This window comes from Protopterus annectens, chromosome 11.part0 (genome assembly GCF_019279795.1).
Source record: "Protopterus annectens isolate FY-2018-M chromosome 11.part0, PAN1.0, whole genome shotgun sequence".
Classification (NCBI taxonomy): Eukaryota; Metazoa; Chordata; order Ceratodontiformes; family Protopteridae; genus Protopterus; species Protopterus annectens.
The window spans coordinates 1,372,288,603-1,372,315,886 of record NC_056745.1 but is presented as its reverse complement, the minus strand read 5'-3'; the positions used below and the strand labels follow the sequence as shown (position 1 = coordinate 1,372,315,886).

The 27,284-nt window shown below is 42.4% G+C and overlaps 1 protein-coding gene across 1 annotated transcript in view; it reads left to right on the top strand.

Moving 5' to 3' along the window:
- The window catches only part of SLC35B4 (solute carrier family 35 member B4), a 534,725-nt gene that overhangs the window by 214,843 nt on the left and 292,598 nt on the right, over positions 1-27,284 (top strand). The window contains exon 5 of the mRNA XM_044088668.1: positions 24,728-24,809. Coding sequence (XP_043944603.1) covers positions 24,728-24,809 — 82 coding nt within the window. The remainder of the gene's footprint in view (positions 1-24,727; positions 24,810-27,284) is intronic.

Below are 27,284 nucleotides of genomic sequence, written 5' to 3'. Positions count from 1 at the left end.
TATCAGTGGGCCAGGAAAGGCATTTTGATTTACTGGACATGTTTTTCTGGTAGACGTCAAGGTGCCTAGACATCCATCTCCTTGCCCCAATGAAGCCTGATAGATTTTGTAGGGTCCTGGGATTCCCCAAATTCCAATGTGTGGCAGAGACCATAGTGGTGTCTGTGTATCCAGAAAAGGGGTTTATGTTGGTTCCTTCTGTCCTTATTCTCCCAGATGACATGGAAAGCCAATTTGTTGTACCAGTTTCAGAACTATACAGCTGGCACTCTGGCCTTCAGTGACATCAGTTGTCCAACACAAGTATGACCAAGTATCAAATTACAGTCTTGGAAGAGATCAAGAAGAAAATTGTGGAAGTTTCTGATGGGAATCGGAGGGCAAGGTTCCTAGAACTTAGACAGTTACTCATGGAAAAACACTTCATTCAGTGCGTTTGTGTGGTTGTGAGGCAGTAGATGCAGCATCCAAGGTGGCAGCTATGGTTTATAACAAAACATGGTTGGCTGAGGCTGCAACCCCTTCAATGGATTGCAGTATATAGCTGCTTAATATAGCACTACATAAGGAGCTGCTCTTTGCTAATCCCACTGTGGAAGTCTTTAATCAAACAGAGTAAAAGAGTAAAGTTGTACATTTGGTAAAACAGCTTTTTCACTTCCCTCTGGCAAGTTATGAAAGGAGCTATCCTTCAAAACCTGGTCTTACTATTGCAGGAAAGGAGAGGTATGCAAGTGAAATGGGGAAAAAAAGGCCAGTACAAGGAAAAAAAAGTTGAAAGCCTTAGGGATGCTAGAGTTCCTGTAGCTGATAAGCGAACAGTAAAGTAATATGTTACATCAATAAGCAAGGGGGAAGCTCCTTTCTGCAGGCTGGCCATGACTACCAGGGGATAGCTTCCCATCATTGTCTAACTCTTTGACAGACCAGTTAATCTGTTCATTGTAAGTCCAGGTGAGTGAGTGTTGCATAAAGGTATTTTCTTCCAGTTAGTACACAAGTGGAGCTTCCCAGAGATTAACCTGTTTGCCACTGCAAGCAACAAACAACTGAAAATGGCCTTCCCAAGGACATCTCATGTGGCAGTGTTTGTTTTCTCCTTAAGAAGAGTGGGTCTGTTCCATTTGCATTCCCCTCTAATCCCACAACTTTTTAGAGTAATCCAGAAAGGAACGAGGAGAAGGGGCATGGCCTGAGTAACAGTGGCTCTCACTTCTCACAGAAATGTGCAGGACAAAACCGTATTTGCTACTTCTGCAGTTGGATCCCCCTTTCCCCAGAATGAGTGTTAATACATCCATATTTGGAGAATTTTTAGCTTGCAATCTGGATGAGTTGACTGATGCGTTGTTTCACCTTTCAGACACCAGTTTACTAACACTGTGCTTTACATAGCTCAGGAGGTTAGGAAGCATCCCACTAGGAAATCTACTAATCGAAATGGAAGATATTTTCTCTCTGATGCCACAACAAGCAGGACCCTAGCAGAACACTAATGTCCCTGTTTCTGCAGTACTTGAGTGAACTGTTTAATTGAGGCTTGGCCAATGATTCCTTTAAAGATGTCTGTTAGTCACTTCAACTTGCTTCCCTTTGAACCCACCTTTGGTATGCCTGTGGTTTGTTAAACATTTTCTCAAAGGGGAGGTGTGTTTGAGACCATCCAGAAAGGTTTTAATTCCAACTTGAGATTTATATTATGCCCTAGAAAAAATGACCATTCATTTGAGGCTGCAGCTTACCTCAGATATCTGATTTTGGAAAACCACCTTGTTGCTTGCCATCATATCTCCAGGAGAGTTTCTGAAGTCCAAGCATTCTAGAGAATCTTTTTAGTTTTTCATAAAGACAAGGCCCGCCTTAAAATCAGTCATTAATGAGAGTGGCCATTTTGATAACAGATGCAAAATGTATGTACTTACCATTACAGTAGATCTGAATGAGTAGGTCTTCCTAAATTAAAATGCCCATCCACCTTCCACCTCCTCTCGCTGCCTTGGTCTGGAAGTTTGTGATTAAATTTCTTTGCTTTATGCATCATACCAAAGATCTGGAAAGACAGGTACTCGGTATGGTAAAGAAGAGGGGATTAGTAGTTGAGAAAGTTTTAGATAGTGACCTGCCTGATGTCATTAATCCAGCTATTAACAAGGATGGACCTGCTTGTCCAGATCTAACACTGTGGTAAGTGCATAACTGTAACTTATTTTATTCTATCTCCTCCTAGTCATATGAAGTTTGAATGTTCGTCTTCATCATTTCATTTCTACTATTATATGTATTATAGGATCTTTATCTTTCTCACTTTAGGGCCGTTTCATCTTTTGGAAGTGGGTTGGGAAGGGTATTGTTTTCTATCGGTGCAACTGGCTGTGTGCCAAATACTTGCTAGATTTAGAACTGATCTGTAATGCAGAAGCAACCTGATGGCTTCCTCTTCAACATGAAGCATTCATGTTGTATCATTGCAGTTTTAATCGAAGCATAAAGCCTGCTTTTAATTTTCCAGTATACATCAGTACTTGGGAATCCCAACTTTCTATATATTTCTGACTTAAAATATCTTTCCTTTACTCCTGAAACTGAGCTTCTCACCCTTCTGTAATCATTCATGCTTCATTTTTCTCCTCTTTTCTGCATCTTATAAAATATATTTACTGCTTGTGCATGTGGTAATTTTATGTTTTTCTTCCAAGAAAGTATCCATGCCCCTTGTGTAATGCACTCCTTGCTCTCAATTCATAGGTTTCACCTCAAGTACCGTATAAAACTGTCTAGCTGTAAACTGCTCCATTGGCAGAAGAATAAGTCCATGCACAAGTTCACCTATGGACTTGATTCCATTTTCTGAGTAAAACTATACAACGGATAGTCATTTCTAGAAGACAGGTTATCTCCCCTGTCAAGAAATGCATTGTAGTTTATGGCTTGCCTACCACTGCTTTCCCTTTCTTAATTCTTCTCCACCTCCTGACAACTAAACCTGTTTACATCTTAACCATTTTCTTCCCTTTCAGCTCTTTACTATTCTCTTGCTCAGCAAGGCTTTTATTCTGTTAATGTCCTCTTCTTTACTTTTATTGCCGCTTTAAAATTATTCATTTGGGCTCCATAATACATAGCATTCCAAAATCCCATTCTCAAGTATCCCTTACCCATTTGTAATGTGTTAGGGTGTATTTAGGCAATCCCATTACTCACTTGTATCTTCTTTATTATTTGTTATATGCCTTTAAAAATACTACTCCTTAATTACATGCCTGTGTCACATGTAAAAGACATTGGGTCTTGTAACTGTGGGATCAAAAAGTTATCCAAGAAGTTATTTTAACGTATTCTCCTGCTACTGATTTATATACTGTAGTAGAAGAGTGCCAATACCCTTCCTGTGCCAACTTAATACCCAGGCATATGTCTTCTCATTGGTGTACCATCCAATTTTCATTTTCTTTCTATTTTTTCAAAGGCTTGTAAAGGCTGTATCACACAAGTCAACCGTATATTGTACCATATATTGTACCATAAGACAACAATAATGTTCCTGCTTTGTTTATGCTACAGGAAATGCTGCTTTTAAAACACTAAAGAGGAAGTCCCAGCTTACTTACAAAATGTTGTGCATTTAGGCTTGTCTACCACTGCTTCTGCCTTCTTAGCTGCGTGATCTGGCAACACATGGTTGCTCTTCCTAACCTAGTGCAAAACCCAACCTGATCTGTTTGTGTATGTACTCCTTAGGGATGGAAACAGCATTACCCTCCTGAATTTCTCCAAGTACATTGGTCATTATTCTAAGCATCTCATTTCATTGTTTATATAACTCTTCCCCAAAAATCCACTGTTTCCTGGATACTTCTTTGCAGTCTCTTAGTTGCCTTTCCTAAGCCTGCTTCATGAGTTTCCTGATGTCCTTCAAGGATGCATCTGCAGTCCTTACAAATGGGTTGTCCTGTCGTCAGGCAGCCCTTCGGTCGGCCGGATTCCAAAGTCTGGGTCTGGCATCGGCTGGTGTCGCACTTCACCCGACGTCATAGCTGCAGTTATTCAGGTATAAAGGCATCAGCCGACGCCATCTTCCTCAGTCTTTCTTGCCACGTGGCGCCCGAAGCAGAAGCTGTTCGCAAGTGCCGGTCGGTCAGAACCAGAGATTACTACCGAATACTACTACCAAAGACTTCTAAAAAGCTAAGTACCCCGTTGGGGACTCTTTCTTGCCTCAGCAGATGTCAGAAAAAGTGAATAATTGTTTAACTTGTGGGAAACAAATACCTCATAAAGATTTCCACTCTTACTGCTTACCTTGTCTAGGCCCAGACCACGACGTCGCAGCTTGTCTAGCCTGTGCTTCTTTTAACCGGCGGACGCTTAGACGTCGGTCGGAATTTGCTGAGGAGTTTTTCGGCTCCGATTTTGCTTATATTATGCCGTCGGATCCTCCGACTTCGCAAATATCTAAAAAACGCAAGGAAAAGGACCGACACTCGCGGTCCGCGGCTTCGGATGAAACCGCGGTTAAGCCACCCGAGAGTGTCTCGGTTTCGGCTGAAACCGAGCAAGCGGTTCTTCCTTCAGCCGAAAACTTACCTTCTACCGAGGCCTCTTCCAACCTCGTGGAACCGGCTTCTGAAATCCCACCTGCTGTTGCAGTTTCTCAGGAATTATCAGACACTATTCCCTTGGATATTTCAACCCCTGCACGTGGAGCTGCTAGGCCACCTGCAGCCATGTCCATTAAGGCCTTTGCCAGGGCTAAAGCAGCTAAAGCTACTAAATCTGTGCCTGCTAAGACCCCCTCTCACAGGCCTAGCTCTAGTTCACAAATGCTTAGTTTAGCAGAGGATCTCATCTCTTTAATCCGAGGATCCCAACCTCAACCAGACAGGGCCTCTCACCCACCTCCAGAGAAGAGGCCTAGAGCAGAGCCCCCTGAGCCAGTGTCTTCAGATGATTCTTCTGATGATTCAAATGATACAGACCCTCCAGAGGCTCCTTACTCCCCTTATGAAGACTCTGATGCTGAAGAGTCCATCCCTTCTGCCTCTCCGCCTGAGGAATTTTCTTTTGGGGAAACCTTGCATGCTATGAGGGAACAATTTCAGTGGCAGGGCCAGGATTTTTCAGATTCCAGAAAAAGGCTTAGAACTTTTCTGCATTTACCACAACATAGGCCTTTAGCCATACCTCCAGTTCTTTCTGTTGTAGATGATGCATTTAATGATGCTTGTACTGCTCCTGATTCTCTACCTCCGGCCCCTGCTAAGCCCGATAGATACTACAGGGTCCCGGACACACATTACCACTTGTATAAGGCTCCTTTTGCAGACCCCGAGACTATCTCCCAAGGACCTAAGGCTGTAGCAGCTACCTCTGCCAAAAACCCCCTCCCCTCTGAAAGGGAATCCAGATCCTTAGAGAGATGGGGTAAAAAAGTTTACACTTCTGCTACTCTTCTTCAGCTAGGGCCTTGAACTGCCAATTTCACATCATACAGTATCAAGAATTTATGCTAGACCAGTTAACCAAAAAACTGTCCTCGGATGAAACAGTAGACAAAAAATATGTGCAGGAAATGGTACATAACATTCAGCAAGTCAGTAACCATTCCTTAAAATGCGGCTATGATGCACTGGAGGCTTCCTTTAGATCAGCCATGACTGGCACAGTTATCAGAAGGCATGCATGGTTAAAAGAACAGGCCTTACCAGACCATGTCAAATCAAAACTATTAGATGCTCCTATGGATAAGATCAATTTGTTTGGCTCTCCTGCACAACAAGTGCTGAAGAAGATGGAAGAGAAGGCAAAATCTGTCCAAACAGTGAAAGATTTCTTACAGGTCCAACCTCCAAGGTTTAGCAGGAATTGGCCCTCCAAGAATTGGTCCTTTCCAGACTCCTCCAGAACTCAGAGAGGCAGGAATAGGCGTTCAAGAGGCAGAAGCCAATCCAGGGGTGCCTACAGGGGACGCCAGTGGCAGGGCAACAACCAGCGAGGTACAGCCACAGACACAGCCACCACCGCAACTACAGGTCAATCACAGTGACTTGGCTCTGGCACCGCCTACCAGGGAACAACTAGAAGCACCCTTAGGCGGGAAGCTAGCCTTATTTTCAACAAACTGACATTACATCACAAGAGACAAGTGGATTTTGCAGACAATAGACCAAGGTTACAGGTTTCACTTCCATACTCTACCAGGGAAGAGAGGAATGCCAAACCTACCTCCAAATCAAAAGGCAGAAGCTCTAAAACAAATATCTCAATTATTAAGGATGAAAGCTGTAGAAAAGGTACCATCTATGGAGCAAGGAAAGGGATTTTACTCCAGACTCTTCCTGGTACCAAGAAAAGAGAGCAAATGGAGACCTATTCTCGACCTGTCCGCTTTAAACACATTCCTCATTGTTCCAAAATTCAAAATGCTGACTCTACAGCAGCTTCTTCCCATGCTGGGCAAGGAGTCTTGGCTGGTAACTCTAGATCTCAAGGAGGCATACCTGCACGTCCCCATACGACCAAATTGCAGAAGATACCTCAGATTTCTTGCAGGATCAGAGCATTATCAATTCTCAGCATTGCCCTTTGGCTTATCTACTGCGCCCAGAGTGTTCACGAAATGCCTGGCATCAGTAATTGCTCATTGCAGGCTTCAGGGAATCCAAATCTACCCTTACCTGGACGACTGCCTGATACAAGCGGACAACAAAAACAAGCTAGCAGAAGACTTGCAAAGGGTCATTTACCTACTACAAGCCCTGGGATATACAGTCAATATAAAAAAGTCAAGGCTGATACCATCCCAAAGGATAACCTTTTTGGGTGCAGAGCTAGACACATCAAAACAAATGGCATTCCTAACAGTAGAAAAACAGAAGCAACTACCTCTCTACTTTTGGGCATTAACAAAACAGGACCATCTAACAGCAAGAAAAGTCCTGCAAGCCTTGGGCTTCATGGCATCCTGCATAATATTGGTTCCACATGCCAGACTGCATATGAGAAAGTTACAGTGGTACCTAAGGAATTTATGGTCTCAACACAAGCACAGCCTAGAAACTCAAATTCCAATAATTCCATGCCTGAAACAAGAATTCCTATGGTGGGCTCAGGCCTGTCAGGCGAACACAGGATTGCCCTTCCACAACACTCAGCCAAGCCAAACCATCACGACGGACGCCTCAGACCTCGGTTGGGGGGCCCACATGCTGGACAAGTGCATTCAAGGTTTATGGACTCCAGACCAGCTGCACCTACACATAAACCTAAAGGAAATGCTGGCAGTAAAACTGGCAATTCAGACCATTTCTCCGACAAGGTCAATTGATGATAAGGACAGACAACACCACAGTTATGTGGTACATCAACAAACAGGGAGGCACACATTCGTACCCTCTATGCCGGATGGCACTGGACCTCTGGAATGTGGCCCTGAGCTACAACATTCAGTTACAAGCAATTTTTGTACCAGGAAAAGAAAACATTCTAGCAGACATATTAAGCAGGACTACCACGGATGCCCACGAATGGATGCTGCATCCGGACATCTTCAAAACTATTACAAGAAAATGGGGATTCCCAGAAATAGACTTATTTGCATCCCCACACAATCACCAGCTACAGAAATTCTGCACAAGGACGTACCACCCACTTGCTTGGAAGGTGGACTCCCTGTCTTTCAGCTGGAAAAACCTGGCAGCATATGCATTCCCACCACTTCCTTTGATGCACAAGGTGTTATTGAAGATCAAAGAGGACCGTCCAAGGATCATTCTGATAGCTCCAGACTGGCCAAAACAACATTGGTACCCATTACTGAGGAGCATGTCTCGGGAACAAATGTGGCCCTTACCCCTGGTTCCCTTGCTGTTAACACAGAACAACTACAACATCCTGCATCCAAACCTGAAAACGCTGCAGCTGACTGCTTGGAACATTGCATAAGGCCAATTAACCCAAATTTATCCCAAAGGGTTAAAGACATTATCCTGGAGGCTCGCAGACCCTCAACAAGGAAAAATTATTCGGCAAAATGGAAAAGATACCTCATTTGGAGTACTACAAAAGGAGAAGATGTGTCACTGGTAAACATAGCCAACATCCTGGAATACTTGGCAGAGCTCTTTCACAAAGGCCTGTCCTGTTCTTCCATTAAGATTCATGCATCAGCTATTTCAGCAGAATACGACTTGGATCCTCCAGTCTTCTCACATCCCCTACTCAGGCAGTTTCTGAGAGGAATTAAAAATGTAAAACCTCCTAGGAAACTACCATTACCAGCATGGGACTTGAACTTTGTGCTAGAAAAATTGACACTCCCTCCTTTTGAACCAGCAGCAACAGCAGAATTACAATACTTATCATGGAAAACTGCTTTCCTACTGGCAATCACTTCAGCAAGAAGGGCATCTGAGCTACAGGCATTAATGGCAGTACAACCCTTCCTGATCTTCCATCAAGATAGAGTGTCCATGAGAACAAATCCTACTTTTATGCCTAAGGTGGTCTCCAGAGTATCTTTAAATCAGGCTATCCACCTACCTACATTCTTCCCCAACCCACAGAACAGGGGAGAAAGACTGTTGCATACCTTGGATGTACATAGACAATTACGCTACTACCTGGACAGGACCAAGGGCAATAGAAAAACTGACCAGCTACTGGTAGCATATGCAACAGGAATGGAAGGAAAAGCAATTTCAAAACAGACTATTTCCAAGTGGATAGGAAATTGTATCAGATTTTGTTACTCCTACCATGGAAAGAAAACTCCAGAAAACATCAGGCCTCACTCTACAAGGGCTACAGCCACTACCACAGCTTTCCTACGAGGAGTGTCTACCAAGGACATTTTAGAGGCTGCTACTTGGAGCTCCGTGCATACATTTGCCAAGCATTATAATTTACCTTTATACTCTAGATCCCGAGCAGGTTTTGCCACTGCTGTTTTGCAAGGGATCTTAACTACACCATAACTTCCTTTTTCCTCATCCCCCAGTTTGGCTATGGTATTCTACCCATTTGTAAGGACTGCAGATGCATCCTTGAAGGACATAGTACAGTTTTGTACCTACCATAAATGTAGATGTCCGATAGGAATGCATCTGCAGTCAGGATTACCCACCCGCCTTTCCCCTCTGTGGTACTCCTGGGGTATTTGCCCATCTTATAGCTAGCTGGGGGAATCTATTATGGTGCATTTGTTTGTATATATGTACATACATGCTTATTTTTTGTGTTTGCTCTCTACTATTTGGAATCATTGGCATTTATCCAAATTTAGCCTTCCTAGAGGGCACCTGGCATCTGGGGCAAGAAACACTGAGGAAGATGGCGTCGGCTGATGCCTTTATACCCGAATAACTGCAGCTATGACGTCGGGTGAAGTGCGACACCAGCCGAGGCCAGACCCAGACTTTGGAATCCGGCCGACCGAAGGGCTGCCTGACGACAGGACAACCCATTTGTAAGGACTACAGATGCATTCCTATCGGACATCTACATTTATGGTAGGTACAAAACTGTACTTTGTGTGCCTTTTACTTGTGCCTAAGATAACAATATCATGTCTAAATACTTTCCAGACATGTTCCTATCTGCTATTCCCTCCAAATCGTACACTTGGTATATTCCAAGTTCTGCGGTCAGTTTCTTCATCCTTATCTCATAGTCTATTTTATAGCCTTTGCAGTATTTTTCTTTCTTACCCCTTTAGCTGTCTAGTTAACGTGCCTGTAATTTTTTATATCAGCCCAGCTGCTGCCAAGTACTGCAAGGATTCCCATTCTCTTGTAATGTTCCCTGTATCTTCCAATTTATTGAACTTTCTTATTCCACCTACCTTGAGCTGGTTTTCTTTTGCTGCTTGCTTTGCTTCTCCCCCATTTCCTCTTCCTTTCAAATATCTGCAATCTTGCAGCAGCAGTAAACCTCAGCCCTTCCCCAATAACAGGTGAGCACAGCTCCCCATTTGCAGGCTTAGTCCATGTATCATTAATGCACCTTTGTATCTCTTCCTTTATTTTTGGATTGGATATTGACTAGATTTTGCCTGTACTCTAAGGGAGCCAGGTTTGCCCCCTTTAACAGTACCAGCACAGCGGGAGCCAGGTTTGCCCCCTTTAACAGACCAGCACAGCGGGAACAGGGTCTCTGAGGTGGAGGCACTGCCTGCTCATACCACCTAATCTATTTGGGTATCTCATAACAGAAATAAATTATCCAATGTGTTCATTTAGGTGATCTTGACCTTATTTAGGACACAATTTGACTCTTCCAAACTCATGTTTAACGTATCCTCTTCTATAATTCCTCCTTGTTAATGTTCTTCTCCTGGCTGTGCCACCATCTGTGACAAGACATGTTCTGCATCTCCCAAAAGTCTGTAGCATATTTGTCAGTTGTTGTAACTGATCATAGAGGGCATACCACTGTCTTTTCTTAGTCTTTTTTCTGCCTTATATTAGTCTAATGCTCAGCCCCCTCCACCACCATCAAACAAAAAAGTACCCCAGTAAACAAATTTTAAAACTTTTGTTTTTACTTAACCATTCTCTAAAACAGTCAACCGTCAAACCTTTTAGAATGGTATCACTACCTCCAACATTATTCTGTTCATCTCCAGAAAACATCATCCCATAAACTTAAACAGTACCTGTCTGATACATTCCCAGAATTCCAAACCTTGGGAGTTCAGGGAAGCAAAAACTCTCTCTCTCTGACAGCTGGACCAAAGTCATCTACACTTGCATTAACTAGCACCTTCTTTTCTTGTGCCTTTCCAGTGGAGTTATCCAGTGCTTCAGGAGCTTTGCTTATCTTCCTGTACTTCCAACATTTCCATTGCCTGTATCATATATCTTTAGTACAAGTCCCTGTCCACCAAATCCAGACTTGACTGTCCAAATACCAACATCGAAGCAGAGCATTAAACACCAGCATCTCCAAATGTTTCCTTTATAATTTCACTTCCACCCTTTTTCTTCACAAGTCTCTCATTTACAATTCCAGCATCCTTATTGGGTATGCTTCATTGTCTAGGAGTCCTAGTGTATTTCTTTACTCTGCCCATGTAATCTCTGTAGCCATCAACTCGGAGTGTACATCCCATTTTATGTTTTCCACTTTTATCAGTCTAGGATGTTGCTGTTTGACCAACAGTCCTTTCTGAACCGATTGAAAATGATGCACATATTGTATGAAACAGTTGTTCTTTGGCACACTGCCAGGTAGTTGTATGGTACACACCTGAGTTAATGTTTATTTACTACAATGTCTTTATTGTGTAGCCATTCATGCCAATAATCAAAACCAGAAAACTGGAAGAAATACACGGACTGAAAACTTTGTGAAAAATGTAATCCAAAGACCGAAAGCACATTAACGTCTCCTCTTTACATAGTACGTTTTCGTCTTCCAAACCAGAAAGACTTCATCACATTGTTTAAATAAATCACATTTATATACCATACATACGTAAACATAAACCAATCATTTTATTTCAATTAATTTAAAAATAGCCAATAGGTTGACAACTTTGTGTCATATTCATGAATAATTCATTTATTATTACCATATTTTACTTCCTTAAACGCCAACTTCTTAAAAAATATCTTGCTGCTAAAAATGCTTAGTTGTTTAATAAATATTAAATAAAATAGATCTCTGGGTAAAAAACATAACTACTATCATCCTATTTAAAACATTATAAAACTGTTTAAAACTATTTAAAATTGTTCTGTGCTATTAAATACATAAATGTTTATATCAGTTTTTATTCATAAAAATATTGGATGTTATATGAAGTATTAATAAACCTTTAATAAGTTATATATTTTGGAAACTAAAATGTATATTCAAAGACATATATTCAGTTTGTTTACTTTGTTTACTTAAGCAATAATGGAATGGGTTGTAATTACTCACAACTTGGCAGACCTTAACTTCAAAATAGGCAAAATAGAAATATATTCGTTAAAGCCTGGTTTATTCCCTGCATCTAAAGTCAATTGCCATCACAATTCCCTCACTTCTATTCTCTCTTCCCATGGTCCACCCCTACCATCACATTTTATTTGTTCTAAAACCAGAAAAGTAAAAGTGGCTTGTGTACATAAAGTCAAGTGTTTATAAAGTGCATTAGTATCTTTTTTAATAGATATTTCATATTAGTGTTCGTAAATCCTTCTCTTGAGTTTTCTCTCTGATGTCCTTCAAGGATGCATCCGCAGTCATAACATATGGGTTGTCCTGCCTCAGGCAGCCCTTCGGTCGGCCGGATTCCAAAGTCTGGGTCTGGCCTCGGCTGATGTCGCACTTCACCCGACGTCATAGCTCCTGGGGTATAAAGGCATCAGCCAACGCCATTTTCCTCCGTCTTTCTTGCCGCGCAGTGCCCGAAGCAGAAGCTGTTCGCAAGTGCCGGTCGGTCAGATCCAGAGATTTCAACTACCGAAGACTTCTAAAAAAGCTAAGTACCCCATTGGGGACTCTTTCTTGCCTCAGCCGATGTCAGACAAAGTAAATAATTGTTTAACTTGTGGGAAACAAATACCTCATAAGGATTTCCACTCTTACTGCCTTCCTTGCTTAGGCCCAGACCACGATGTATCAGCTTGTTTAGTCTGTGCTTCCTTCAACCGACGGACACTTAGACGTCGGTCGGAGTTTGCAGAAGAGTTTTTTGGCTCCGCTTTTGCATATAAAATGCCGTCGGAGACTCCGACTACACATTTAGCTAAAAAACGCAAGGAAAAGGACCGACACTCGCGGCCCGCAGTTTCGGCTGAAACCACGGTTAGGCCTACCGCGAGTGTCTCTGTTTCGGCTGAGACCGAGACCTCTGTTCTCCCTTCGGCCGAAAGCATGCCTCCGACAACAGAGGCCACACAGGCCATGGCTAAGTCTGCTACAGAAATTCCTACTGAAGAAGCAGGCACACAAGATTTGTCCGACACTATTCCGTTGGACATCTCTACTCCTGCACGTGGGGCAGCTAGACCCCCTGCTTCTATGTCTATCAAGGCCTTTTCCAGGGCTAAAGCAGCAAAACTTTCCAAGGCGTCACCTACAAAAGCTCCCTCTCACAGGCATACTTCAAGTTCTCAGATTCTCAGCCTTGCTGAGGACCTTATTTCTCTGATCAGGGGATCCCAACCTCACCCAGACAGGGCCTCACAACCCCCTCCTGAAAAGAGGCCTAGGACTGAACCCCCTGAACCTCTCTCCTCTGACTATTCCTCGGATGGTTCAGATTTATCTGACCATCAGGAAGGCCCATACTCACCTTATGAGGATTCTGATGCAGAAGACTCCATTCCTTCTGCCTCTCCTCCAGAAGAATTTTCATTTGGGGAAACCCTACACTCTATGAGGGAACACTTCCAATGGCAGGGTCAGGATTTTTCTGATTCTAGGAAAAGGCCAAGGACTTTTTTACACTTACCACAGCATAGGCCTTTAGCCATACCACCTGTACTATCAGTTGTTGATGATGCATACAATGATGCCAGTACTGCCCCTGATTCTCTTCCCCCGGCCCCTGCCAAACCTGACAGATACTACAGGGTCCCGGATTCTCACTTCCACTTGTATAAGGCCCATGCTGCAGACCCAGAAACCATTTCTCAGGGCCCTAAAGGTGTTGCAGCTGCCTCTGCCAAAAACCCCCTACCCTCTGAAAGAGAATCTAGAGCATTAGAGAGATGGGGTAAAAAGGTTTATACATCTGCTACTCTTTCTGCCAGGGCTTTAAACTGTCAATTTCACATGATACAGTACCAGGAATTTTTGTTAGATCAGCTGAATAAAAAACTAGCCTCTCCTGAACCTTTAGACCATAAGTCCCTTCAGGATTTGGTACACAACTCTCAGCAGGTCAGTAATCATTTCTTGAAATGTGGCTATGATGCACTGGAGGCTTCATTTAGATCAGCTATGACTGGAGCAGTGATTCGAAGGCATGCCTGGCTAAAAGAACAATCCTTGCCAGACCATGTTAAGTCTAAACTCCTAGATGCCCCTATGGAGAAACAAAGTTTATTTGGCTCCCCTGCACAGGAGGTTCTAAAGAAAGTGGAAGAAAAAGCAAAATCTGTCCAAACAGTCAAGGATTTCCTGCAGGTCCAACCTCCGAGGTTCAGCAGAAATTGGCCTTCAAAGAATTGGTCCTTTCCAGACACCTCTAGAGCACAGAGGGGCAGAAATAGACACCCAAGAGGCAGAGGTCAATCAAGGGGTGCCTACAGGGGTCGTCAGTGGCAACCTGCCAACCAGGGAAGTGCCGCCACAGCTGCGACTGCAACCACTTCCACAGGACAGACACAATGACTTGGCTCTGATTCCGCCTACCAGGGAACAACTGGAAGCACCCTTGGGTGGAAAGCTAGCTTTATTTTCAAAAAACTGGCATTGTATTACAGGAGACAAATGGACTTTGCAAACAATAGACAAGGGCTACAGGTTTCACTTCCACACTCTACCAAAAAAGAGAGGAATGCCAAACCTTCCACCAAGCCAGAAATCAGAGGCTCTAAAACAAATCAGCTTACTAAGGATGAGAGCAATAGAAAAGGTACCATCTATGGAACAAGGCCAAGGATTTTACTCCAGACTATTCCTTGTACCAAGAAAAGAAAATCAATGGAGGCCTATTCTCGACTTGTCCGCACTGAACACATATCTTATTGTTCCAAAATTCAAAATGCTGACCCTACAGCAACTTCTTCCCATGTTGGGCAAGGAGTCTTGGCTGGTGACTCTAGATCTCAAGGAGGCATACCTGCACGTCCCTATACGACCAGATTGCAGAAGACACCTCAGATTTCTTGCAGGATCAGAGCATTATCAATTCTCAGCATTGCCCTTTGGATCTACTGCGCCCAGAGTATTCACGAAATGCCTGGCATCAGTAATTGCTTATTGCAGGCTTCAGGGAATTCAAATCTACCCATACCTGGACGACTGCCTAATACAAGCGGACAACAAGACAAAAATAATAAAGGATTTGGCCTATGTCATACAACTGCTGCAAGCCTTGGGATACACAGTCAGCATACAAAAGTCAAGGCTAGTGCCATCACAAAGGATAACATTTTTGGGTGCAGAACTGGACACAATAACTCAGATGGCTTTTCTCACAGAGGAAAAACAAAAGCAACTACCAGTCTATTTCATGGCATTAACAAAACAAACTCAGCTTACTGCAAGGAAAGTCCTGCAGGCCCTGGGTTACATGGCATCCTGCATAATCTTGATCCCACATGCCAGGCTGCATATGAGAAAATTACAATGGTACCTGAGGAATGTATGGTCTCAACACAAACACAGTCTAGAAGCCCTGATACCAATCATTCCATGCCTGCAAAAAGAATTCCTGTGGTGGGCTCAGGCCTGCCAGATAAACAGAGGATTGCCTTTCCACAAACCACATCCAAGGCAGACCATTACCACGGACACCTCAGACCTAGGCTGGGGGGCACACATGGAAGACAAGTGTATCCAAGGCCTATGGTCCCAAGACCAGCTGAATCTACACATAAATCTAAAAGAGATGCTGGCAGTGAAGCATGCAATCGAGACATTCATTTCATTCCTCCAGCAAGGACACCTGCTGATAAGGACGGACAATACCACAGTCATGTGGTACATCAACAAGCAGGGAGGCACACATTCATACCATCTATGCCGGATGGCAATGGACCTGTGGAACTTAGGCCTGAATCTCAACATCCAACTGCAGGCCAGATTTGTACCGGGAAAAGAGAATTCACTAGCAGACAGCTTAAGCAGAACTACCACGGATGCTCACGAATGGATGCTGCATCCAGACATCTTCAAAACCATAACAAAGAAATGGGGAATGCCAGAGATAGACCTGTTCGCCTCCCCACTCAACCACCAACTGAAGAAATTCTGCTCAAGAGTATACCACCCACAAGCCTGGAAGGTGGACTCCCTTTCTTTCAGCTGGAAGGCCCTGACAGTATATGCCTTTACACCTCTCCCATTGATGTACCAAGTTCTACTGAAGATCAGAGAGGAACAGCCAAAGGTAATTCTGATAGCTCCAGACTGGCCAAGGCAACATTGGTACCCGCTACTGAGAAGCATGTCTCGGACGAACTCATGGCCTCTACCTCTATGTCCTTTACTTCTAATGCAGAACAACTACAAGACCCTGCATCCAAACTTAAAAACGCTGCAGCTAACTGCTTGAAAAATTGCATAAAACAAAACCAACCTGTTTTATCTCAGAGGGTTAAGGACATTATCCTGGAGGCTCGCAGACCCTCCACAAGGAAAACATATTCAGCCAAATGGAAGAGATTCCTCATTTGGAGTGCAGCAAAGGGAGCAAATGTCACACTGGCAAACGTAGCACACATCCTAGAATACTTAGCAGAACTGTTCCACAATGGCCTGTCCTATTCTTCCATTAAGATTCATGCATCAGCGATTTCAGCATAGTACAACATGGATCCTCCTGTCTTCTCTCATCCTCTCCTCAGACAATTTTTGAGAGGGATCAAAAATGTAAAACCTCCAAGGAAACCACCTTTGCCTGCATGGGATCTCAATTTTGTGCTAGAAAAATTAACACTTCCTCCCTTTGAACCAGCAGCAACAGCAGACTTACAGTTCTTATCTTGGAAAACTGCCTTCCTGCTAGCAATCACTTCAGCAAGAAGGTTATCCGAGTTACAGGCATTAATGGCAGTGCAGCCTTTTCTCATCTTTCACCAGGATAGTGTGTCTCTGAGAACCAATCCTACTTTTATGCCAAAGGTGGTATCCAGGGTATCCTTGAACCAAGCTATTCATTTACCTACATTCTTCCCCAACCCACAGAACAGGGGGGGAAAACTACTACACACCTTGGATGTACACAGACAACTGCGCTACTATCTGGACAGAACTAAGGCCAGCAGAAAAACTGACCAGCTTCTGGTAGCATATGCAACAGGAGTGCAAGGGAAAGCAATTTCAAAACAGACAATCTCAAAATGGATAGGAAATTGCATTCGATTCTGCTACTCATTTCATGGAAAGACAACTCCTGAAAATATCAGGCCTCACTCCACAAGAGCTACAGCCACCACTACAGCTTTCCTACGAGGAGTGGCTACCAAAGACATTTTAGAAGCTGCTACTTGGAGCTCCGTGCATACATTTGACAATCATTATAATCTTCCTTTATACTCCAGATCCCGAGCAGGTTTTGCAACTGCTGTTTTACAAGGGATCTTAACTACACCATCATTATCTTAGTCCTCCTCCCCCAGTTTGGCTATGGTATTCTACCCATATGTTATGACTGCAGATGCATCCTTGAAGGACATAGTACAGTTTTGTACCTACCATAAATGTAGATGTCCGATAGGTATGCATCTGCAGTCAGGATTACCCACCCTCATTCCCCTCTGTGGTATTCCTAGGGTACTTACCCCTCTCTTAGCTAGCTGGGGGAATCTATTATGGTGTATTTGTTTGTATGTATATATGTATATATACTTTTTGATTTCTACTGTTTGGAATTTGCTACTTTTATACAAATTTAGCCTTCCTAGAGGGCACCTGGCATCTGGGGCAAGAAACACTGAGGAAAATGGCGTTGGCTGATGCCTTTATACCCCAGGAGCTATGACGTCGGGTGAAGTGCGACATCAGCCGAGGCCAGACCCAGACTTTGGAATCCGGCTGACCGAAGGGCTGCCTGAGGCAGGACAACCCATATGTTATGACTGCAAATGCATACCTATCGGACATCTACATTTATGGTAGGTACAAAACTGTACTTTTTACCTATATAGAAGGATTTACAAACTGTGCAAACTGAAAAATAAATAAGTCCTTTTGAATCACAATTATAATATGTTGACCAACCATTTTTTTCTACTTTCTAAGTAAAATTTTTCCTTATTTATAATATATTGACACTGACTACAACTGCCACATTTGTAAATACCCACTGAATGTAACCTTTTGGAGTCTATGTTTATAGAGAGAGGTTATCCATCCAACTTTGTTAAAGATATAAAGGAAGAAGTTTTAAAAGGTAGAAACGATAGGTTTAAACCTATAATTTCAGGAAATAACACAAATGAAATAAGAACTTTACAGAAAGATAATAATAACATGAATTTTGAAAAAACTGTAGTGTTAGAATACAATGGGATTGATAATATAACTAAGAAAAAATTTCTGAAGGAATGGGAACGTTTTATAGCCATCACAGATATAGAAAAAATACCTAAAGGCCCACAAAAGGTTACATACAAGAACTCAAGTAATTTGAGATTATTATTAGAAAACAAACCTAGAAAGGTAACCAGGAATAAAGTGGGTACTTACAAATGTGGCAGTTGTAGTCAGTGTCAATATATTATAAATAAGGATAAATTTTACTTAGAAAGTAGAAAAAAATGGTTGGTCAACAAAGAATATTATAATTGTGATTCAAAAGGACTTATTTATTTTGCAGTTTGCACAGTTTGTAAATCCTTCTATATAGGTAAAACAGAGAGAAAACTCAAGAGAAGGATTTACGAACACTATTATGAAATATCTATTAAAAAAGATACTAATGCACTTTATAAACACTTGACTTTATGTACACAAGCCACTTTTACTTTTTTGGTTTTAGGTTCATAGGTTCATAGGTTCATACTAGGCTATCTGCCCAAGGGCATTTATAAGCCTAGCCCATAGTTATGTGGCTTTCGCCACCCCTTTAGTTTGAATAAAAACTATGCCTATCATTTTTCTGTGCCTCTGTCAAGCAGTGACACTGAAGTAATCCCTGGGGTATATCTGCGATCTCCCATCCATTGGTCAAGATTCCTCTTGAACAAGGCCAGCGAGGTGCTCTGCCTCACATGTACCGGGATTTTGTTCCACAGCATAGGGAGTCTCTGGGTGATGAATCTGTCCCTCCAGCACGTTCTATTTATAACCGTGTCAAGGTTTAAGTCTCCCGCCCTTGTGGTTCTGAGGGATCTAGATTTTTTGAGGTGAAGCATATTCATCAAATCTGGGTTTGACATGGCCTTATATGTCAGGCACAGGTCACCTCTGAGCAGCGGTATGAGACTGAATAGAGCTGGAGTTCTTTCAGTCGGGCAGCATAAGACATATTTTTGAGACCCTTTATCCTTTTGGTGAGGAACTTTTGGGGCCTTTCAAGCTGCAGCAGGTGTCTGGTCAGATACATTCGAACGGGCATTGTACTCAATCATAGGTCTAATGAGTGATGAGTACAGGGGGACGATGACCTCCCTTGATCTAGATGTGAATCCCTTCATGATCAGGTGGGCGATATAGAAGGTTTTCCTAACTACTTTAGCAACATGAGTGTCAAACGCTACTGTCAACTTGGGTCCCCAGATCCCTGATGACTTTTTCTGTGCTCAGTGGATTGCCACCTATATGGTAGCTAGGGGTAACCTTGTTTTTCCCGAAGGGTATGACTATGCATTTTTTGGCGTTTAACTTCAGGCCATGGCTCTGGCACCAGTTATCCGTTTCTGTGAGGCCCTTCTGGAGGATATCTGTGTCAGATGTGTTTTCGACTATGGCGCCCAGTTTGCAGTCATCTGCAAACTTTGTCAGCCATAACCCTCCTGTGTTTGCTTGTACTTCAGAAAAGTAGATGCCGAACAAGAGTGGACCCAGGACTGAGCCCTGTGGGACACCACTTGTGACAGGCTTTGAGTCTGACATGGCTCCAGCAACTCTGACCCTGTGGGTTCTGTCACTTAGCCAGTTTGCAACCCATCTTGTGATGTATGGGTTTACATTCAAGCTGATGAGTTTTTCGATGATACCTGAGTGGGGTATTGTGTCAAGGCCTTTGCCAGGTCGAGGTAGGCTGTATGGACTGCCTTTCCCTCATCAATGGCCTTGGTGACTGTCTCGAAAAAGTCAACCAAGTTTAAGAGGCAGGATATGCCTTTGACAAAGCCAAACTGGGTTGGATCCAAAGTCTGCAAGTTCCCTATGTCTTTATTTATGAGTTCCATTATGATCCTCTCCATGGCTTTGCAGATAAGGCTTGTCAAGCTAATGGGGCGGTAATTTCCAGGGTCTGTGGAGGCACCGCCTTATGAAGTGGGACCACAGTCGCCGTCGCCACTCCTTGGGTACGTATCCTGAGGTGAGGCTAAGATTAAACAGCTGTCCTAACTGTGGGTTTAATTCCTCGTTGAGTTCATGAAGCACACAGCCGGGGACACCATCCGTCCCATGGATGCTGTGTTTTTGCCTTAGTGAGGGCAGTTCTCACCTGGGCGTTGGAGATGTTTGGGGGCTACAATACTCTGGAATAGATATCTCTCCTTTTGGGGGGGACGGGGAGAAGTTTGCACTGAACCTGTCAGCCAGTATGTTAGCAATGTGTGTAGGTTCAGTAATTTTCACATCATTTTGAACTAATTCTGAGCATATCTGGGAGTTTCCTCCTAGGTTTCTAACATAGCTAAAGAAGGCCTTGTGATTGTCTTTAGAGTCCTTGGCGATTTTTCTCTCAAAATTTGCCTTGGATGATTTTATGACAGCTCTTAGTTTTTCACTTATAATGATCAAAGGTGTCTTACCTTTCAAGGATTTTGCTCTATCTTGTAGTAGCTTCCTCCTTTTGTTGTAGAGCTTGTTTATGGCTGGGGTCCACCAGACTGGACGCTTGCCTTTGGTACAGAGAGTCTTAGTTTTGTTTGGGATTGCCTGATCCATGCAGTCCTGTAGGTGCTGGTAGAAGGCATTTGTAAGTGATTCAGCGGTTTGAGTAATGTTTACCACTGGCTCAGGGGCCTTAAAGGAGACCACACTAGTTTTTAGAAGTGTGAAATCGGCTTTTGAGAAGTTTTTCACTGTGGTCTTTTTGTTTCAGGTGGGGCGGGATGAGGACCTCCAGCGAGATTAGTTTATGATCTGATCTCACCAGTGAGGGTATACTTCGGTGTTGAACATTTTGATCCCATGTTCGTGATGATGAGATCAAGTATGTTTTCTCCTCTTGTGGGGATGGTGACTAGTTGTTCCATGGCATTTGAGTTTATGAACTCCAGGAATCTTTGGGTTAGAGTGTTCGGGCTTGAGTAGTGTTCCCAGTCTATATTAGGGTAGTTGAAGTCACCTAGTATGATGGTGTTTGGAGATACATTTATCCTCCAATGTTTTCAGGAAGGCCATGTGAGGTTCCTGAGTTTGAGAGGGTGGCCTGTAACATGCTACAAATTGCAGAGCAGTCTTGCCTATGGTTAATTGCACCTGGATGGTCTCCGATGCATCGTGCGTTGCCACCAACCTTGAGGTGTGGGTGTCCTTTATGAATATGGACACCCCCTCCTTTCTTGGTGTTGTCCGGATTTTGGGGCGGAACGCATGATATGAGGTGAAACCTGTTAGTGCTGGGGTGCTCTCAGGAGCCTTGAACCAGGTTTCTGTCACAGCACAGACATCGATGTTCTCCATATTGAGAAGGGCCTCGAGTCGTGCATCTTGAGAGTGAGACTTCTGGCATTGAGCAGCATTACCCTTAGTTTTTCCTTTTGGTGTTCTAGGGTGGTAGGTTTAGAATTTGAGCCTTGCCTAAAAAAGGCACTATGGGGGTGGCAAGAGCCTTTGCCAATATCCGGAAGCCCAGGGGTGACAGGTGCAAGCCGTCCCTTGTGAAGCAGCGTGGCTTGTCCAGCATGTCATCCCAGGCAGACAGACATTGGATCCCCTTTGAATGACACCAGAATTTAAGCCAATTATTAAAGCTGATCATCTTATCACTGTATTGTGGCATCATTCTAGGTGAAGGTAGGATACTGCTCAAGGTCAGGGTCATATCTGCCTGGGCTACATAATCAGAGAGCTCCTCGATGTCCCTTTTCATGTAGTCCAAGGAGATACGTCTCAGGTCGTTGACACCAGCGTGGACAATGACTGAGTCGTACTTGTACCTGCTGTTGAGAGACCTGAGTGCTTGCGTTATGTGGCGGATTCTAGCGCCCGACAGGCAGCTTACTGTGACCTTCTCCTTACTCAGTCTGGTGAGCGGACGCCAGTGTGTCTGACTATGGAATCACCAATGACAAGTGTGTCTGGCATTTTGTTTGGCCTTAAGGGCTGTGACTGTTTGACACTCTGACTGTGTGGTCTATGTGTTGCATGTGTTGGGTCGTGAGGTGGTAGTTGTTTGGGTGTCTGCTTTGGTGGCCTCTGCTGTTTTGGTAAATTTTTGATCAGAGCCTCCCAGTATGTCTTTGTGTGAGTATGTGTATGATTTGAAGTTGTGCTGGTACCATGTGTGACTGGGTATGTATTGTGTGTGGTTACCTTCTCCTCCTGTCTGGTCTTGCCAGTCCTATGTTGAGAGAGCTCAGCCTCCAGTTTGGCCGTATAGTTGCATCTCTCGCATGTATTTGTGTTTTGTGGGAGGAGGAGAGGATTGTCTGTGTACATGAGGCAATTGTAACATTGCCTCAATATTCCCAGGTTCACCAGTTGAGCTGGAGAGGACACTAGCAACTGATCCCTCGACATACTAGAAGTAGTAGATAAAGAGACTTTCAAAGGACTCCGGGGAAGTGGGTTTTAGGCTGGTGGGGTACTATCTATAATAAGAGTGCTTTATCAAGGTGCAAGTACTGTAGGAGTAAGTGCTAGGCTTTACAGATAGAGAATAGTCTACTTGGGAATCAAGTAGAGATGAACTTTTCAGTTATAGGATATGCTGGTTAGATCAGCAGTACAGCTCGAGGAAGGTAGTTCTAAGGGAAAATTTGAAGAGTGGAATTTAGATGGCCCGAATAGTTAACCTTGTTTAACCGCTGCTCTTGTGTGCAACAGTGGCAACTCCGCACTAAATCAGCTAACGCCGTTTAGCGTGTTTTATAGCAGGGGTCTGAAGGGAGCTAGGAATTGGCCCAAAACGACCAATGGACTACTAGTTTCTGGCTGAAACTTCACCAAATCGGACAGAAAGGCCGCTCAGTGCCTCCCACTCCCACTGGTAAGCAAAGAAACTTCCCTCCTCCCTAATAAGGCAATGGATCAGTAACAGGAACTATAAACAAAGCCCAGGGATCAGCAACTCTGAAACTGGACTACTCTAGTTCAGTAAGGCGGGAAAACAAGAGATTTTTTTGTTTTATTACAGAGATAAGGAAAAAAATACAGTAAATGCTATAAATGCTGTAAATCGGCTAGCGCACTTTAGTGTGTAGCCTACAGAAACAATTTGCAACAATTAGTAACTTAAAGTGCAATAAACAGTGTAAAATGCAGAAATCACTTAAAGTAGCAGTAAAACAGGCGAAATGCAGTCGCTAGCTTAATAGAACAAATAAAATGTGATGGTAGGGGTGGACCATGGGAAGAGGGAATAGAAGTGAGGGAATTGTGGTGGCAATTGACTTTAGATGCAGGGAATAAACCAGGCTTAAACGAATATATTTCTATTTTGCCTATTTTGAAGTTAAGGTCTGCCAAGTTATGAGTAATCACAACCCATTCCATTATTGTTTAAGTAAACAAAGTAAACAAACTGAATATATGTCTTTGAATATACATTTTAGTTTTCAAAATATATAACTTATTAAAGTTTTATTAATACTTCATATAACATCCAATATTTTTATGAATAAAAACTGATATAAACATTTATGTATTTAATAGCACAGAACAATTTTAAATAGTTTTAAACAGTTTTATAATGTTTTAAATAGGATGATAGTAGTTATGTTTTTTACCCAGAGATCTATTTTATTTAATATTTATTAAACAACTAAGCATTTTTAGCAGCAAGATATTTTTTAAGAAGTTGGCGTTTAAGGAAGTAAAATATGGTAATAATAAATGAATTATTCATGAATATGACACAAAGTTGTCAACCTATTGGTTGTTTTTAAATTAATTGAAATAAAATGATTGGTCTCTGTTTACGTATGTATGGTATATAAATGTGATTTATTTAAACAATGTGCATCTGATGAAGTCTTTCTGGTTTGGAAGACGAAAACACACTATGTAAAGAGGAGACGTTAATGTGCTTTCGGTCTTTGGATTACATTTTTCACAAAGTTTTCAGTCCGTGTATTTCTTCCAGTTTTCTGGTTTTGATTATTGGTCTTTTTACGCTGGAAGTAGCCTCATCGTGGTTTATTCATGCCAATAGCCATATGATTTACATTTCACATAACATTCAGTACTTAGGTGCCAAGTAACTGCTGAACATCCAATATGCATCTCCCTGATGTGTGTGCAGCAACTGGCCTTACCCGTGTTTCAGAAATATACTCACGTCATGCAGCTGTTAACACCATTAGAAGCAAAGTTACTGTGTTTTAAACTAATGTTTCATCAGGTAGACGAGCTGTTCACTGACCTACATTTATTCTCAAGCTTCAGGTTAGGAAGCTACAAGTTATGAATTCTTATAGTTTTGAAATAGGTACTAAAGATATACTTAACTGCATGTAGGAAGTATGCCTGACTATGTCTATACTTAGAAGCGATGAAGGATTTTATGGCAGGATCTTGCAAAAGCTGGACAATGAGAGCAGCACTGTAAATAAAGATTAAAATATTGTGCTGTGTTTCCCATTGTTTGGTGTCCTGGAAGTGAATGTCTGGGCTCTCTGGACTTGAATGTTTACATTAGGAAGACATGCATATTTATTTCATTTTTAAACTGCAGAATGTTTAAAGCTGTGGTAGTAATCTCCCGCTCTTTTCTTTTTACTAGATATTCTGGAAGCAAGTATATCTCTATTGGCTTTGTGTCGGTAGGAATTTTCATTTGCACCTACATGTCTGCAAAACAGCTGGTAAGAAATGCTTTTGTATGTGCTTGCTTGAAAAAAATATAGTATCTAAGAAAGTGCTGGTCACCAGTTTATACTGTGGCTCTAAAAGTTCTGTTTTAATTGATATGGATGATTTGCATATTACTGCGGTCACTGGTCCCTCACATTTATGGGGGCTCTTTGAATACTGGCTGCTGTCGTCATCCACCAAGAAATGAGTGATTTTTTGAAGTGTAGTTCTTTGCCATCTGTATCTTGAGCTAGATAATATGAACTGCTCTGGAAACTTTGGACAACTGAGCTTCACTCCTTAATCTAAATATGGCTTGCAACAGCTGATGGTATTGAAAAGTGATTAGTGTGGCTGGTTATTTTATAGTCTGAGTTGTGAATATTGTGTTTTTCTAGTTGTATGAACAGGTCATGACTAGAAGTAGACGACCACTGTATCATTTTTGGGTAGTGGTATGTAAACAGGTCTCTGACCGTTGCAAGATAGTAGTAGAAATTAAGACAAAGATACAGCTCTTCACCAAATGGAAAGATGCATTGCTAACCGTCATTGTTGGTTAAGGTAGACACTAGAGGACTTCTAATTTCTTGATGTCACTAAAACTTGCACTAAGGATCTTTAAGACAGCTGAAGAACCAAAATGCATGTGGTGGAGGTTGCTTTGTGAAATAGTGACAGAGAGCTATTTTAAGAGATCAAGTGCCAGATTCTGAAGAATCTTGCATCGTATGCAAAAATTGGGAGGTTCAGAAAAGATCACTAGAAACAGTTTTGGACTATGCAAGCTGGTAGTTCTGTGGGTATTTGCATTGTAAATGAGGGATAATGTGTGATAATATATGTTTGCCATGAATTAAATTTAAAGAATTAACACATGGATACCCCCATGTGCCCTAAGCTGCACTAGTCTGTAATGATATGTATCTGCATATAATTCTGTTCTGATTACCAAATGGTCAGAATAAATTGCTGTTTAAGGGAGGGGCTAGTTGTATGACTGCAAGGCCCTGGAATATGCTAATGGTGAATCTCTTAGATTCAGCTCCCTATTGAAAATGTCAACACTCAGATTACCAAGTCTGTGTATACTGAAAAAAATACCAAAAATTTAGGAGAAGAGTGAATATCGAACATTGCTTTTCTTTAAACTTGGCGGCAAACCCCTCAGCCCAGCCCACCCAAAAAAAACGTTTTTATATACCAACTCAGTGATCACCATACCTTGGAGAAAAGGGAATATTCCAAGAAATGCAGTCTCAGAGTTGGCATATGTAATTCCGCATTTTCAGTTGTTAGATCAACAGGTTTTGATCACCACATTTCCGAACTTGTTGATCTGAGTTCCAGCTTTCTAAATGCTTCCCCTCAGACTCTAACTCTGTCAACACAGATAAAACTCTGAGCTCTGGGTTCTTTTTTTTTAATCACTTTTGCAAATTTGGATCTTAACAGTTCAGAGTAATGGTGATTGTGGAAGAGAGGTGAAGAAGAGAGCACAGGTAGGGTGGAGTGGGTGGAGAATAGTGTCAGGAGAGATTTGTGACAGATGGGTACCAGTAAGGGTGAAAGGGAGGGTCTACAAGACTCCAGTGAGACCAGCTGTGTTGTATGGGTTGAAGACGGTGGCACTGAAGAAAAGACAGGAGTCAGAGCTGGAGGTGGCAGATGGATTTGCATTGGGTGTATCAAGGATGGACAGGATTAGGAATAAGTATATTAGAGGGTCAGCTCAGGTTGGACGGTTTGGAGACAAAGCCAGAGAGGTGAGATTGTGTTGGTTTGGACATGAGGTAAGGAGGGATGCTGGGTATATTGGGAGAAGGATTCTAAGGATGGAGCTGTCAGGTAAGAGGAAAAGAGGAAGGCCTAAGATAAGGTTTGTGGATGTGGTGAGAGGACATGCAGGTTGTTCGTGTGACAGAGCAAGATGCAGAGGACAGGAAGAAAGGGAAACAGATATGATGTGCTTTGGCGACCCCAATTGGAAACAGCCAAAAGAAGGATTTTAAACAAGTATCTCTGATCCACATTTGGCTCTTCCCTACTTTACAGTGTGCTGTATTTTGATGTTAACATAAAGTATGGGATGCTCGCTCCAAAAGTTTATGGGATATTGTTTAATTCTGTAGTTAATGAGTAGAATTAATCATGTAACAAGGATCTTGTTAGATGGTCAGACGCCTTCGTTAATTACAGCATCAAACATAATGCACATAATAACTGAAGTAAAATATCATCCGATCTTCTTTAAAAGCACATGTCCCAACTCTGTCCCTGTGTTAGCATCATAATGTTGGACAGCATTATGCAGAGCAAATGTTGGACAGCATTATGCAGAGCTTTAAGAAAAGAAGTAATCTTGGGATTTAAGAGTTTGCTTACAAGCCATGTTTAAGAATGATTATACCAAAAAAGCAATTTTTTTTTGCCCAGACTTGCAAATTGTCAGGCTTCTTGGTACCACATGCCTACAAATAATATAC